The sequence below is a fragment of the Canis lupus genome, chromosome 13, assembly GCF_048164855.1.
Source record: "Canis lupus baileyi chromosome 13, mCanLup2.hap1, whole genome shotgun sequence".
NCBI lineage: Eukaryota > Metazoa > Chordata > Mammalia > Carnivora > Canidae > Canis > Canis lupus.
The window spans coordinates 47714349-47729183 of NC_132850.1; the positions used below are offsets into that span (position 1 = coordinate 47714349).

Genomic DNA, 14835 nt, shown 5'->3' on the forward strand with positions numbered 1-14835 from the left:
TTGAGCCACCAGGACACTCTTTATCTTCTATCATGACTGGATAATCCCTTTCAACAACATATTAAAAGTATCTTTGAATTTATCTTATAGTGAAACTCCATGAGGGCAGAACCTGCACCTCATTCACCCTTGTAGTAGATGAATTGCCTAATCCTACCGTATGTATAAGATGCTTAACAAATATTTAGTGGTCAGATGGATGAAGAAATAAAGGAATATGCCCTTTCTTTGCCCAAAGCCTCATGTTCTCCAAGTAACTTAGTTCACCAAAGACCAAAGCCTCTCTCCCATCTCCTGAATTTTTTTTAAAAGATTTTATTTATTTACTCATGAGAGACATAGAGAGAGAGAGGCAGAGACATAGGCAGAGGGAGAAGCAGGCTCCCTGCAGGAAGCCCGATGTGAGACTCGATCCCAGAATTGAAACTAGTGAGCTACTAGGATCATACCCTGAGCCACCCAAGCATCCTATCTCCTCAATTTTTTTTTATACCAACAACCCAACACTGTAAATAGGCTAATCTCCTAAGAGGTAAGATTATCTGACAATAAAAAGTACCCAAGTGGACATCATCTTACTTGTGCTTAGCAGCAGCAGAACTTTCATTATAGTGTACTCTTCAAAGGTGAGCTGCAGTCGAACGAACTGAAGGCTGATTTGGTGCATCCCCTGGCATAGTTCATACATGGCAGACTGATGCATCTTCTCTCTGCAAAGGAAATGAAAAAAAAAATCTGAGAATACAGGGCTCATTATCAAACCCAGACTGGTGGCCCAAGGCACCTTAATAAGGGATCTGAGTCAGAGTTTCCCTTTTGCTTCAACATGGAGCAAATAGGTATCCAAAGACAAATTAAATGCCTTTTACACTGACTGGTAAATTGCTTCTAGACCAACACTGCCATGCTATTTCCTAGTACCCTGCAACACTGTGTCAGAAGCACAGAAACCAAACTTTTTCAAAGGGTGCCATTATTTCATTTTATGTCAAGAGTAATGATGTCTGATCTTGTTGTGTTATATAGTGAGATCATTCACGGAGCAGAGAGGCTGCCATGATGTGGGGGAAGCCCGCAAACGTCTATTCCTTTTCCGCTAGAGATACCAAGCCTTTACTATTCTTTTTTTTTCTAAGATTTTATTTACTTATTCATGAGAAACAGAGAGAGAGAGAGAGAGGCAGAGAGACAGGCAGAGGGAGAAGCAGGCTCCTTGTGGGAAGCCTAATGTGGGACTCGATCCTGGAACCCCGGGATCACGCCCAGAGCCAAAGGCAGACACTCAACCACTGAGCCATCCCAGGTGTCCCCAAGCCCTTAGTATTCTGACAAACTGTACTAGATGCTGTGAACACAGGATAGTGATGCCACTTTTATTTCCATAGGGACCCCCCTTAGAGAGGTCATAAAACATGAACAACTATTTGCAGCAGCACATTTAAAAAGGAAATTGAACAAAATTTTGCAATTGGAGAACCTTGAATAGAATATTTCTGATAAAGGGAAAAAGCAGTGTGGGAAACAAAGGCAAAAGAAAAAATTAAATTTCCTTATTACCTACAGCCCACTGACAAGTCCTTGAAACAGGCAAAGTGACATTCCTCTAGGGAGTCAACTGCCTCGATGTTAATACTTTGTTAAGGGCAAAAGGCAATCTTAGCTTAACATTATCCTGAAGCCCCAGGATCCTGTAAGTCTATTTTAATATAAAAAATTCCTTTGGAAACTTCCTTTATCTCTACCCACCCCAAGATACATGTTGGCAATCATCCCCCAAGCACATGGCCCACTGATATACATCTGAAGGATCTCACAATGAAGGTTTTACTAGACGGTAATAAATGACATTTTCCCAACAATAGTTAGCCCCCTCAAGGTTCTGGAAACCTCCCCTCCAAAATTCCTTAGAGACTTATGCTATGCCTAACCCCCTCCCAACTTGAAAGTATGTAACGGGCCACTCCTCATGACCACGGTGCAACTCTTTCTGCCCACAGATCCTGTCCCTATGCTTTAATAAAACCACCTTTTTGTACTGAAGATGTCTCAAGGATTCCTTCTTGGCTCTCAGCTTTGAACCCCAACATTTCCACTGTCAGGAGTTTGGGGCAATATAAGCATGTTTCTACTTGGACAATCAACTAATCCTTTCCTCCCACCAAATCCAAATTTGGTTTCTTTTTCTTTTGTTTTTAAAGATTTATTTATTTGAGAGAGAGAGAGAGTGCAAACGAGCATGCATATTAGTGGGGGATAGGGGGCAGAGGGAGAGAATCTTCCAGCAGACCCCCCCACTGAGCACAAAGCCCAACCCAGGGCTCGATCCCACAACCCATGAGCTCATGACCTGTGCCAAAACCAAGATTCAGACGCTCAACCGATTGAGCCACCCAGGTGCCCCCATATGTTTCCATAAAAACTACATTATATAACAGAAGTCATTGTCTCTTTCCATGAGAAGTAAGCAAAACATCAGTCAGTTTTTAAGATTTTCTTTCTCAAAGTAATAAATCTTTTGGGAGGTCTTGGGTAACTACTGCTTTATGATGGCCAGAATTTAGTAAGTGAAATGGACTTTGGACTTGATAAAGGCCAAAGAAACAGAAAAAGAAGTCATGACGGTTGATATATTTCCAAGGGTGACTGATAGCAGGTGGGAGTCTGTAGGACAGCAATACTGGGCCTCTCTCAGGATGCATTTTCGGGTTCCCCTCATTGTCAGAAATCCCTTTCATCTCAGCTCTGAAAGCCACCTGTATAAAGCCCATTAACAGAACACGGAACATTTTCTCTGCATTATTATTGTATGTCTTTTGTCTTCCATAACTGAGAAGATACTTTTAATTATGTAAATGTTTTAAACACATATACACACAGAATAATAGCAGGAGTGTCTGCATCTGAAATGTAAATAAATGCCTAGTATTTTTGTTATATTTATTTCAGATCTTCAAAAATTAAACATGGCAGAGATACGCTCTGCTCTCTCTTCCTCCCGGTTCCCATCCATCTTCATTCAAGAAGGGAACCGCCCACTTTGGGGAAACTACCATTTCCTCTCAGGTGTATGTATTTTACTACCACATCTATGTATCTATAAAACCAGCATATAGTACCTGCTTTATGTAAATTTAAAATAAGATATGCACATCCTCCTGCAATTTACTTTTATTCAATGTTGTAATTCTGAGATGTAACCATTTTAGTACAAGTAACTGTAAATTAATTCATTTTCACTGATGCAAGTTTCATTTGTTTGAATATATCACCACCTACTTATCCATCCCACTACCGATGGCCACTTGGATTGTTTTCTCTTATCGTTATTACGAATGATGCCCAAGGAACATCCTAGTGCATTAATCTAGGATACAGAATGAGAGCGGAATTGCTGAGTCACCGATCAGTGCACATCTGCTGCTTTCATTCCAACCAGTAAGAAATAAGAATTTCCTTTTTATTCCACACCCCTACCAGTACTTGTCATTATCCAATTTAAAATTTGTTGCCAGCTGATGGGGGTTGAAAGGATAGCTCCACTGGTGCTTTTATTTGCATTTCCATTCACACCAGTAGGCTGAACATTTTTCAAATGTTTTAGGACCATTTGGGTTTCTTCTTTGGTGATTTGTCTCTTCATATCTTTTTTTTTTTTTTTTTTTTTTTTTTTTTAATTTATTTATTCATGATAGTCACACAGAGAGAGAGAGAGAGGCAGAGACACAGGCAGAGGGAGAAGCAGGCTCCAAGCACCGGGAGCCCGATGTGGGATTCGATCCCGGGTCTCCAGGATCGCGCCCTGGGCCAAAGGCAGGCGCCAAACCGCCGCGCCACCCAGGGATCCCTGTCTCTTCATATCTTTACAACCAATTTACTGTAAGCCTTCCATCACTAAGTTAACACCATCTTTAATCCTAGTATTTTTTTGCCTTCAAAATTTTGTCTGATATTATTTTTTTCTTCCTTTCTTCCTTCCTGTCTTACTTTCTTCTGCTCTTTCCTTAGAATTTGCCTGGTATGCCTTTTTAAAAAAAATCCTTTATTTTCAAATTTCCCAAATAATTATATTTCACACATCTCTTATAAGCAGCAAAAAATTGGATTTAAAAAATAGGAGTCTGTGTATTTTAAAAACTGTTTAATCTGTTTTCCTTGATCATGATTACTGAGGGTAATGAATTTTTCTACCATTTTAACTTTCTTCTTTTCTTTCTTCTTTCTTTCTTTCTTTCTTTCTTTCTTTTTCTTTCTTTCTTCTTCCTTCCTTCCTTCCTTCCTTCCTTCCTTCCTTCCTTCCTTCCTTCCTTCCTTCCTTCCTTCCTTCCTTCCTTCCTTCCTTCCTTCTTTCCTTCCTTCCTTCCTTTTCTTTCTTTCCAGCTTCCTTCCTTTTATTGGCTTAATTCAGCTTTTAAAAAATCCCCTTCTTTGCTCCAGTTCTGGATTACATTTTTACTCTTTAAATAATTATCAAGTTGTAAATTTGCATATTTAAAAGTCAAAAGTTAATCAAAAGCTTTTCCATGAGAAACAAGCAAACAAAAAAATAGAATGTCTTTGGTCTACTGCTTCTAGTTCTCCTTGTTAGAACTCTTTAGAATTTAAATATCTGTTTTCACATCTTCCCTGAAATCAGCCCTTCTCTCTTCATACCCATACATCTCATCTGTCACAGTATCCATGTGTTTCTTCAGTCCCCATTGTTTCTTGTATTTTACTCCATACTTCTGGGTTCGATGTCTTACATATTAAAGAATATGTTTACATAATTCTTTCAACAGTGGTCAGTCATTGAAAGCTCAAGTCTTTCAGTCTTGATTTGTCTGAAAATCTTTTTACCTTCATTCTTTACAAAGTTATCGATTTGCAGCTTGATAGATAATTGCCTTCAGTACTTTGAAGAGACTGTTCCAGTACAGTGGGCCTTCATAGCTGCTTATGGAAAAGTTCTTGTTAGTCTAGTTGTCATTCTTTTACAGGTAACCCGCAGTTTTCTCTTCGGTAGCTTACCCCAAATTCCCTGTTTATTTGATGTCTGCAGTTTCATTCTGAAGTACCTGAGTGCAGAATAATCTTTTTCTCCTGCTCAGGACCTAATATCCCTATTTGATTTGAAGGCACAGGTATTTGTTCGGTTCTGAAATGTCCTTACACATTGTTTCTTCAAGTATCACCCCCATCCCATCCCTGTTATTCTTTCTTTTTGAACTCCTGTCAGCAGCACATTGTACCTTCTTGCTAGGTCTTTCACATCAACCTTCCTTTCAAAGTTCTATCATTTATCTCTCTGGACTATATTCTAGGTGATTTTCTCAGATCTCTAACTATATATATATATATTTCTGTGTCTAATATGTTTAATGTCTACAGTGTTTTAATGACAATATTTTTCATGTCTAGGTGCCTAGAAATATTCTATTTAGTTTTATTCTCAGATACCTCTTATTTTCCATAAGGTATTCCTTACTTTCTAGCTATTGTATCTTTGTTTTCTAAATTATGTCTTTACTTATTATATCTCTAAGTACTTTTAACATGTTTATTTCCAAGTTTCTTTCAGATTCTTTTGTTTGTTTAACTTTTTGGGATGCTAATCTGCATGCCTAACATGTACTGTTTGGCCTGGCTGAGTCCCAGGGGCACTGCCCTATGGAAGGGACTCTATAGGAAGTTTCAGCATTCATAACTGTCAGGGGTATAAGCACTTCACTTGTTTCGGACCAGTTTTTATGCTAATTTCTAAGCTTAAATGCTTTTTGCAAGACTTGTGTAGTTTAAATTTAGACTCCACATTTGATGTGATATAGGCTTGTTTCTTATTTCTTTCAGCTTCCCTGTCATGTCCCTGGGCTGGCTGGCACGTTGAGTTTTACTGTCCGTGTTAGGAGAAAATGAAATCATTGCAGAGCCATGGTTTTATGCAAGAGGCTCCATTTCAGGCCCAGCCTTGCTGGAGTTACGTTCTTGGTTCTTATCTCTTGTTGCCATTTGTGTTCTAATATCCATCCCTAAGGTATTTACCTACATTCACTAGTCAATGGGCCAACTATATAGCTTTAGCTCCAAGTTAAACCACTCTGGCTGTGAATTCCCTCTTCTTGCACCTGTTTTTTTATTTTATTTATTTTTTTTGTTTTTCGTTTTTTTTTCGTTCCCTCCTTTTAGGCTTCCCTATATATTTAAGCCTTTCTTTTTTAAATGCAAAATTTCTATGTGCTTAGAGGGGAAAAAAGGGCTCAGTTCATTTTTACCTCTCTGATTGCTAACTATACACTTCTTAAGGATAGGATCCATGTCTGGGTAACCTTTTTGAATGGTCAATAAGAATATGATAGCCAAGAATCATGTGTCAATCTTTGCTCAATAAATATTTCATGAATGAATGAGAAGAAAAAAGTGAAGACAACAAAATGAAGGTTTGCATATGATGATGATAATGATTAGAGCAAGAGAATATTGTAAAGTTATGTAAGATCAAATGTCTAATAAAATAGATATGGCATTTGTTAATTTCTTCAAAACTTATCAAAAAAAGGAGAGATTTAGGTTGTAAAGTGGGGTGGGGCAGATTACAAATCAGAGTATATCGTGGCATATATCACAACATGCATTTCACACTAGACAAGTTAAAAAGTGGACTCCTATGCCTTTGATTCCTTAGATCACTTGGTGCTGGAGCAGCATATGCACACTTGGCTTCACCCCAGCACGGTCTGGAGATGCACAGGGTGCTGGCTTTGTGAGTCTGTTGATCGTGCTGCTTCTGAGACCCAGACTTCCTGCATGTAAAAGTGGTATACTAATAATAATTCCAACCTTGCAGAAATGTAGGAACCAATTCTATAGAAATCTTAAATTATAAAGTACTATTATCTTTTTGGGTTAAATACTTGGTATTTACTTTGGGTAAAATACTTCTTGTGAGACCATTAATCATTTTGGTTAAAACAAAGCAAGGAATAATCAAATTCTGAAGATGACTTTGTAGGAAAACAGTATTATATTATCACTATTATTTCTATACGTCAGCTGATAAGGCAGGAGAAAAACCAGAGACAGCATGGATTTTCAGTGGAAGGAACTTGCCTGGAGTAGAACATAAATAAGGACTAAGCATCTCTGTGTCAAAGTGTTTCTGTTCTCAGATGTGTTGACAAAACATCCACACACAGATTAAAAGGTGACTTAAAGAAGAGACCTCAGATTCTACTTGAAGACAAATGAGCATGATAGTGTGTGACAACATGCCCAAAGGAAGCATGTTTTACCCCTTCAGTATGAACAGCATCTCTTGACCTCTTTCATGAGGTATTATTACCTGAGTAACCTCCATGGTCTTCAGAGTTATCACTTACGGGATGCCTACCATCCACCAACGCTAAATTTAGTCTTGCTAATAAAAATGCTTTGTGAAGTATTATCCTCATGGTCACAGTAAGGAAATGAGGGTGCATTTCCTTCAGCTGGGAGCAGACCTCAGGTTCTCCACTTTGTACCTCATGCTGTTTCCTCTCTCCATGCCTGCCAGTGGCCCAGCACTTTCTACCTGTTTTCTCCAGAGTATCTCTTTACAACTATGAAGAGATGTTTGGTATCTCATATGTTTTGTTATTATATTCACTCATTTGTTTATCCTTTGCTCCCCATTACGTGGTAAGATTTTATGTTTTCAAGTTCTACTCTTGTTTCTACTGCAGGAAAGTGAGTTCCCCAAATGAAGAATACTGGATACTTAATATAGCTTGAGTTCTCAAGAAAATAGGCCATCTTAAAAACACATTTTACATCACATCATTTTTGCACAATTGGATTAAATGCACGGAAATGTACATCCATAGAAGTTGAAACAAGGACAATCTTTTTGGCATGATACTGGTATTAATTTTGTAATATTACTTCACAGAAATACTCTTTGCTACATGCTTTTATTCATTTTATAATTCTTACCTCATTTTCAGTAGAATAATGTAAAATCAGTAGAATAATGTAAAAATACATGAACAATTTTAGGGAAAAAGACGAAATTTGTATAATGCTTCTAAAAAAAAAAGTAAATGCAGAAGTCATCCTTGAATGCTAAACTAATATAAAGGCAGTAGGAGATTACTGAAGTAGGAAATACCCCCTCTATTAAAGTGAACAGCAGACCTGAAGAACTGATGGCCTTCTGAACAGTGGGCACATGTCATCCATTTGTAAACATCTCGTTTGCAAGAACAGAATGAACTCTATTTTTGGATAAGTGCAACAATCAAAATGGGCATAGAGACCCAGTTCTAATTCCAAAGGCCTTGGGATAAAATCTACAAGAATGATAGTTCTAAATTTTTTTTTTAAAGAAAAAAATAAATGTTTCAATAGTTTTGCAAACTTGTCATTTTTCCACACTAAGAAACAAATTTTATTCATAGCTATAAAACTTCATCTGTTTCTCTCTTAGAACACCTATTATACTAAACTACAATCATATGGTCATTTGGAAATAGTTTTAAAATATTAAAATAATCTAATGTCTCCAGGCCTGATTAACTTGGAACAAAAGTGAATAATTGAAGAGTTGGAAAATATATTTTTCCTGGCTTTTGAGAGAATTTGGGGTTGAAAATGGAATTCACTTTCATGACAACTGTGGGAATTAGAAAAAGCCCCTTCATAATCAGAGTAGGAAGGATGTTCAGTTTAATTTCTACTTTTTTTAAAAAGATTTTATTTATTAGAGAGAGAGAGATAGAACGCACATGCACAGGGGAAGGGGAAGAGGCAGAGGGAAAGAGAATCTCAAGTAGATTCCCTGCTGAATGTGGGGCTCCATCTCACAAGCCTGAGATCATGACCGGAGCCGAAATCAAGAAATGAAAATATTTGACTGAGCCATCCAAGAGCTTTAGGAGGTTCACAATTTAAATGACTTGTATACTAACTGCTTGCTTTTAATTTATCTAAATAGCTGAACAACTTTTGTATCTGTAAGGCCCATGTCATCTTGCCTTTATTACATTAACAGTGTTGCCCTACTTTACATTTGGAGGACAGTCCTTTGAACCTATGAGTCAATGGCTGTCAGAAGGAACACTTCTGTTTTGGCATTCAAATACTAGCTTACCAAGACACTACTAAAAAGTATTTGAAAAGCTTAATCATTCAGTTATCTGGAGGTTCATCTCGAAGCAGCTGATTTGGGAAATTACCCAAACTAAATGCAATCCAGGAATATTTATGTTCTATTCTGTTAGAAGTAAATATTCGATAAGCCCAAACAATAAAACATTCCAACTATGGGTAGCTGCCGAACTCAAGAGCTCTAAGTATTGGTATTAGTATCATATGAACCTTGATGATAGTCTGTCAGGTAAATAAACCAGTCACAAAAAGCCAAATATTACATGATTCCACTTCTCTGAGGTGCGTGGTCCTCAATTCCTGCTGACAGAAAGTAGAGCTGCTACCCCTGGGGGCTGGGGAAGGGGAGGAATGAGCACTTATCTACATAACACTGTGAATGCACTTAGCATTATTGAACTGCATGGTTAAAAATGGTCAAGTTGGTAAATTTTATGTTATGGGTATTTTATCACAATTGAAAAATAAATTAATTAGAAATAAAGAAGAATCTCTGTAACTCATGATCATACCTGCTATACTTTGATAGAGATTAGGAGACTAGGATTTATGTTTAATTAAGTAACTTCTCTTAAGAGTTCAGGCTTTCTATTCATTCTTCTTCTTTTATAATATATAAACTATTTCTTTTCTGTTTTTACTACTAGCTTTTTGCCTTTTTGTGTCTTGATGCATTTTTAGTCTTCACTGTATGTACTTTTACTGCAGGCTGTGCTAAATGCCTTTTAAAAGCAGGAAGAGTAAAAATTCTTTAATAACTATAATTTCAAAAAGGCAGTCAGAAACACTTCCTCAAAGGCTTGTCTGTTGTAGTTCTGGTACCCTAAAGGAGAAGGGAAAATAGAACTACCTTTATCACTCTTTTCTCTAAGAATTCACATTTAAGAAACATAATCCTTTCACATTGGCTGATTTTATAAATGCCAAAGCACAAAAGGTTCCTGGCTCTTCCACTTACGGAAGCCCATGAAAGGTACCGTGACATTTTTTTTTCAACTGAGGATATTTTAGCCATATTGCACTAAACTGTACCTTGGTCACCTACACACCTTTTAGAAGTGGAAGACATCACTTTACTTAGGAAGAACTACAAAAATAAATTTTTGAAACATTTCTCATTAACTCATGGATTAAACAATAGGCAACTCCCATACTTTGAAGGTCTGTGTTCGCCTTCTGGAGAATCATCTGTGGTTGATTTTTTTGTGTGCAGAGGTCCCAAATTAGACTAGTACTAAATAAATATCTGGTAGCCACTGAGAACGGGTAAATCCAGTGGATTTCAAAGACGCTGAGTTGCTCTGAAAAAATATATATTTATAGAGAGAGGCACCTGGATGGTTGAGTTGGTGGAGCATGTGATTTTTGATTTCGGGGTTGTGAGTTTAAGTCCCACATTGGTTGTAGAGATTACTTTAAAATACAATCTTCAAATAGTAATAATAAAAGAACATATAAACAAAACACAGCAAAACTCATTCAGGGCTGGAATCCTTGAAGTCCCTGTCATCTGAGGAAGACCCTTCAAAAACACATTTGCTAACATGCCACTACTTTCATAAATCACCCTAGGAATGTGCATGTGTATTACATTGTTGGAATGCATACAGCAGTAGTATCAATCTTACAACAGAGAAAATAACTTGAGTGGTATGGTGCACACGCAATCACAGCTGATCTCCAAGACCAAACCTTACCTCTGATGCTGCAAACCACATCATTATGTCCGAATAAATGTAACATCTTGTTAAGTGGTCAGTAGTATAACAGATGGTCCCTGTCTTAGGCTTGTTATTTTTCTAAAAAATAATATGCAGAAACAGTTTTTTTTTCCTAAACCTTATTTAGAATAAAAATGACCTCAGTGTGAACATTCAAATTATTCCAGTGTATGGTATACATTTTTTCTCATAATCTTACCAGATTTTTCCTTATCTGACAAGCAAAATCTCTCTGTAGTTGGGCCATTATGCTAGCTATAGTTTTGATTTTGTTATAGCATTTACATCCTTTTTTTATAGCCAGAGCAGAACTCAGCCACTTTGGTCTAGGAATTGCTGGACAACGTTTGTGGTTGCTTTACTGGACTACCATACCAGAGGGTTGTATCCCAATGGTCTCTATGACATTCCTCAATTCCCTGTTAATTTTACATGGTCAGCTTTAGTAAGAGTTAAACGCTAATTCAGTGTTTTGTCACCTTAATTGATGTTCCAAAAGGGATGTGTTTTTGTAGAAGTGCCTTTGAACCTAAGCATCACAGTTGCCACTGACTTTAGAAGATGTTACACATATCAAAATGCTATCTGATAATTTAAAAATGTAGAAGGAGCTTGACTACCTGGCAGCCATAATGTGCCACTGACAGTCCTAAGAAGTTATGAAAAAAAATTCTTTTAACCATATATTTTATATATAGTTTTTTGTGAAACATTCTTTCATACCTTAGATTTTTAAATATTTATTACAGTTAGCATAATTTCTCTTGGATATAAGGACAGATGTTTCTGGTAGAGGGGAGAAAACATGAAGTCATAATCCACTGTGAAAATTTCCTCTTAACTGCTATACTAAGGTTAAAATACACATCAGCATGCTTAGAACTTCATGAGCACTTAATAAAATGCAAGCCATGTTAAGACTTAACACCTGAATTGCTCTACACATAGAAAGGATACAAAAAACCAACATCCTCTGGTGAAAGAATTTAAAACAAAAATCAAAGCCTCATTTTTGTAGGATGGAGACTTTACTACTAAATTTCTGCAGATTTAATGGTATGCAGACCACAGATGTTTCAATAGGAGACAGAAAACCTTCAGTGAGCTATTATCACTTCAAATGGGGACTTTTTGGGTATATACTTAAAGACATTGCTTAATTTCAATAAATGACCACAGTTTCCTCACTTGTAAAAAAGCAGCCATATAAAGGTAAGATTCCTACTTGATAACTACTGAATTTCAGGAGTGCAAAGGTAATCACTGAATTCAGGAGTGTGGCTAGACTACTGTGTGGGTAAAGGGTGACAGCAAATCACTTTTCCTAGTACAATAAAAGATTTGTATTAGATTGCAATTTATGGAGTCATATTCTTGAAGCAAAAGTCACATTAGCCTAGCAACAGACCTGACACAGGTTATAAAGGACATTTATTCTGATAAAGCCCAGGTGTACAGTTATGCTTCTAAGGCAACAGCAGAGCATGGCTGACCCTTGCAGAGGTGCCTTTACCAGTGTGTGTACAGGTTCAGGTGGGGATGTGGAAGTAGAAAGCAGGCAAGTTTACTTTACATGGTCACCGACTTCTACCTGCAACATCTTGCTTTGGAAGAAGAAAACAGCGAAACCCCTAGAGACTATTATCACAGACACTATTTCATTCATTAATCGGACTCGGTCCTAGACAACATTTTCAGGTGCCATAGTTTTGGATGAAAGCTAGTTTATTTTGTTTGTTTGAATCATTCTAAAAGCTGATAAATCATCTGCCTAAATAATAAGATGATGTTCAACTCAATTAATTTATTAGAGATTAGCCACATGTCCTTTCTTATTATTCTGAACATCTGTCACAAAGCAGATTTTGTTCAGGACATTATGAACAACTGCATCATTCATGACTAGATGAAGCAAGTATAATACTACCAGGTCACTACACTTGTAGTGACATCTGTTTCCCGTAAAACAGCAGCACTGAAACACATACTCCACATGCACATGGACATGAACACATTCCTTATTACTTCTCACCTTCTTTATCCACTTGTAGAAAATCGCTAGTCAATAGTGCTGAGGAGTTTAGCTGATGCTCCTAACCTTCTCTTCTACTTGGAAATGCTGTGAGCTTCTGAACGTTCTTAATCAGAACAGAATGGCCATGTGATCTTTAATGACAAACAAATGATTCCTTCAGTTTTTGTTTCATCCACTAGAAGCAATGCACAGTTGGAAGGCCAATGCTTCAAAAGAATTAGCTCCCTGGCGCCTGGGTGGCTCAGTTGGTTAAGTGCCCGACTCTTGATTTCAGCTCAGGTCATGATCTAGGGCTTGTGGGATGGAGCCCTGCATCTGTCTGGCTCTGTGCTAGGCGTAGTCTGCTTGTCCTTCTCCCTCTGCTCGTCCTCTCACTTGCACTCTCACTCTCTCAGAATAGAATAGAATAGAATAGAATAGAACAAATAAAATATTGAAAAAAAAGTGTCAGCTCCCTGCGCTTTCTCAAGCATACAAGACCCCAGGCCCAGCCAGACACTGGGTCTGGGACCCTGGTAAGAGAATGTGATTTGAGCTGCTCCCTCATGGTGTTGCTTAGCACTAAGAACTGGGGAGTGGGTTGGGCAGCCAGATGATAGCAGGGCTTTTCTGCAACAAGTACAAAGAACAGCAGTCAGGAAAGATAGAAAATATAATAAAGAGCAAAGAAGCAAAATCCCTCCTCTGAGTAGCTTCTGGAACAGAATCTCAGTAATTGTAAGACTAAGAGCAAGATGGGTGGGCTGTGAGTGAAAAGGTTTCCCACTTCGGATTGCCGCCTCAAAGAAAAGAGTACAATCGGTCATACTACAGTGAAATAGCAACTTTGTGTTTTCTGTTTTTCTTCCCCCTGCAAAGGTATATGACAGCCCTAACACAATTTCAAAACTAAGACAATATGTACAGCATGGTGACGGTGGTTAATAACACTGTATTTCCTATTTGGAAGTTGCTCAGAAAGTAGATTTTAAAAACTCTCATCATGAGAAAAGATTTCGTAACTATGATGATAGATGTTAACTACGCTTACCATGGCAATCATTCTGCAATATGTGCAAATATCTGAATCAGCAGGCTGTACCCCTGAAACTCATACAACGTTATAGGACAATTCTGTCTCAATTTACAAGCTCAGCTGATAATGGGATGTAACATTTTTGTTTGATAAATGAGAGATGGTGAAGGCCTGTGGATCATCCACAGAGGGAAGAGGATGGAGGAGAAAAAAAGGGAAAAGAGAAACTCAGAAAATGGAGGGAAGGAGAAAGGGTCAAGCAGAAGTGGAGGGATGAGACAAGAAAGAAAAAAAAAAGTCAGTTGTGGAGAGAAGGAGGTTAGGGAAAGGAGAACTAGTGAGAGGAAAAGGAGGGTAGGAAAGAAACAGTCACTTCCATTCTGAGGTTTGAGCCCACAGTTTTTCATGCTTCACGTACAGTTGGGTAACTTCAACTCTGAATTTCAGAGACTCATCCCTTTGCCTGCTCAGGTACAATTCCGCATGCCTGGACCATACAGCATCGTGTTCACTGTGCCCATCCAAATTCTAACCCTCCTTTGGAGGCTAACACAATTTTCTTTCTTTCTTTCTTTATTTTATTTTATTTTATTTTATTTTTTAACACAAGTTTTCAAGCTAGATAATTCCTTCCAAGCAGTTTTCTTTGATCACTTCAGCCCAGGGGAATCACCTTCTCTTTAAACTTCTGAAAGACTCATCTTAAATAAAACTTATTCGTCACACTGGTCATGTGGACTTTATCCTGTTGGGTCACCACTCTTGGGTCTAGGTCTTAATTTACCAAGCACATGATAGAATTCTGGAGGATGGAAATTGTGTCTACACAACTTTGGGTTCCTTACAACAGCCACCATGTAAATGTTCTCAATATTTATTAATGATCAGTGAAATGCTAGTCATTGTTTACAGTTTTTCTATCTAATTAATAAAGGATTTAAATTTCA

At 37.6% G+C, this 14835-nt stretch overlaps 1 protein-coding gene across 6 annotated transcripts in view; it reads right to left on the minus strand.

The window, feature by feature from the left end:
* NR3C2 (nuclear receptor subfamily 3 group C member 2) overlaps window positions 1-14835 on the minus strand; it is a 330275-nt gene that overhangs the window by 39311 nt on the left and 276129 nt on the right. For all 6 annotated transcript variants that reach the window (XM_072773547.1, XM_072773544.1, XM_072773541.1 and 3 more), the window contains one exon: window positions 580-710. In XM_072773547.1, coding sequence (XP_072629648.1) covers window positions 580-710 — 131 coding nt within the window. The remainder of the gene's footprint in view (window positions 1-579; window positions 711-14835) is intronic.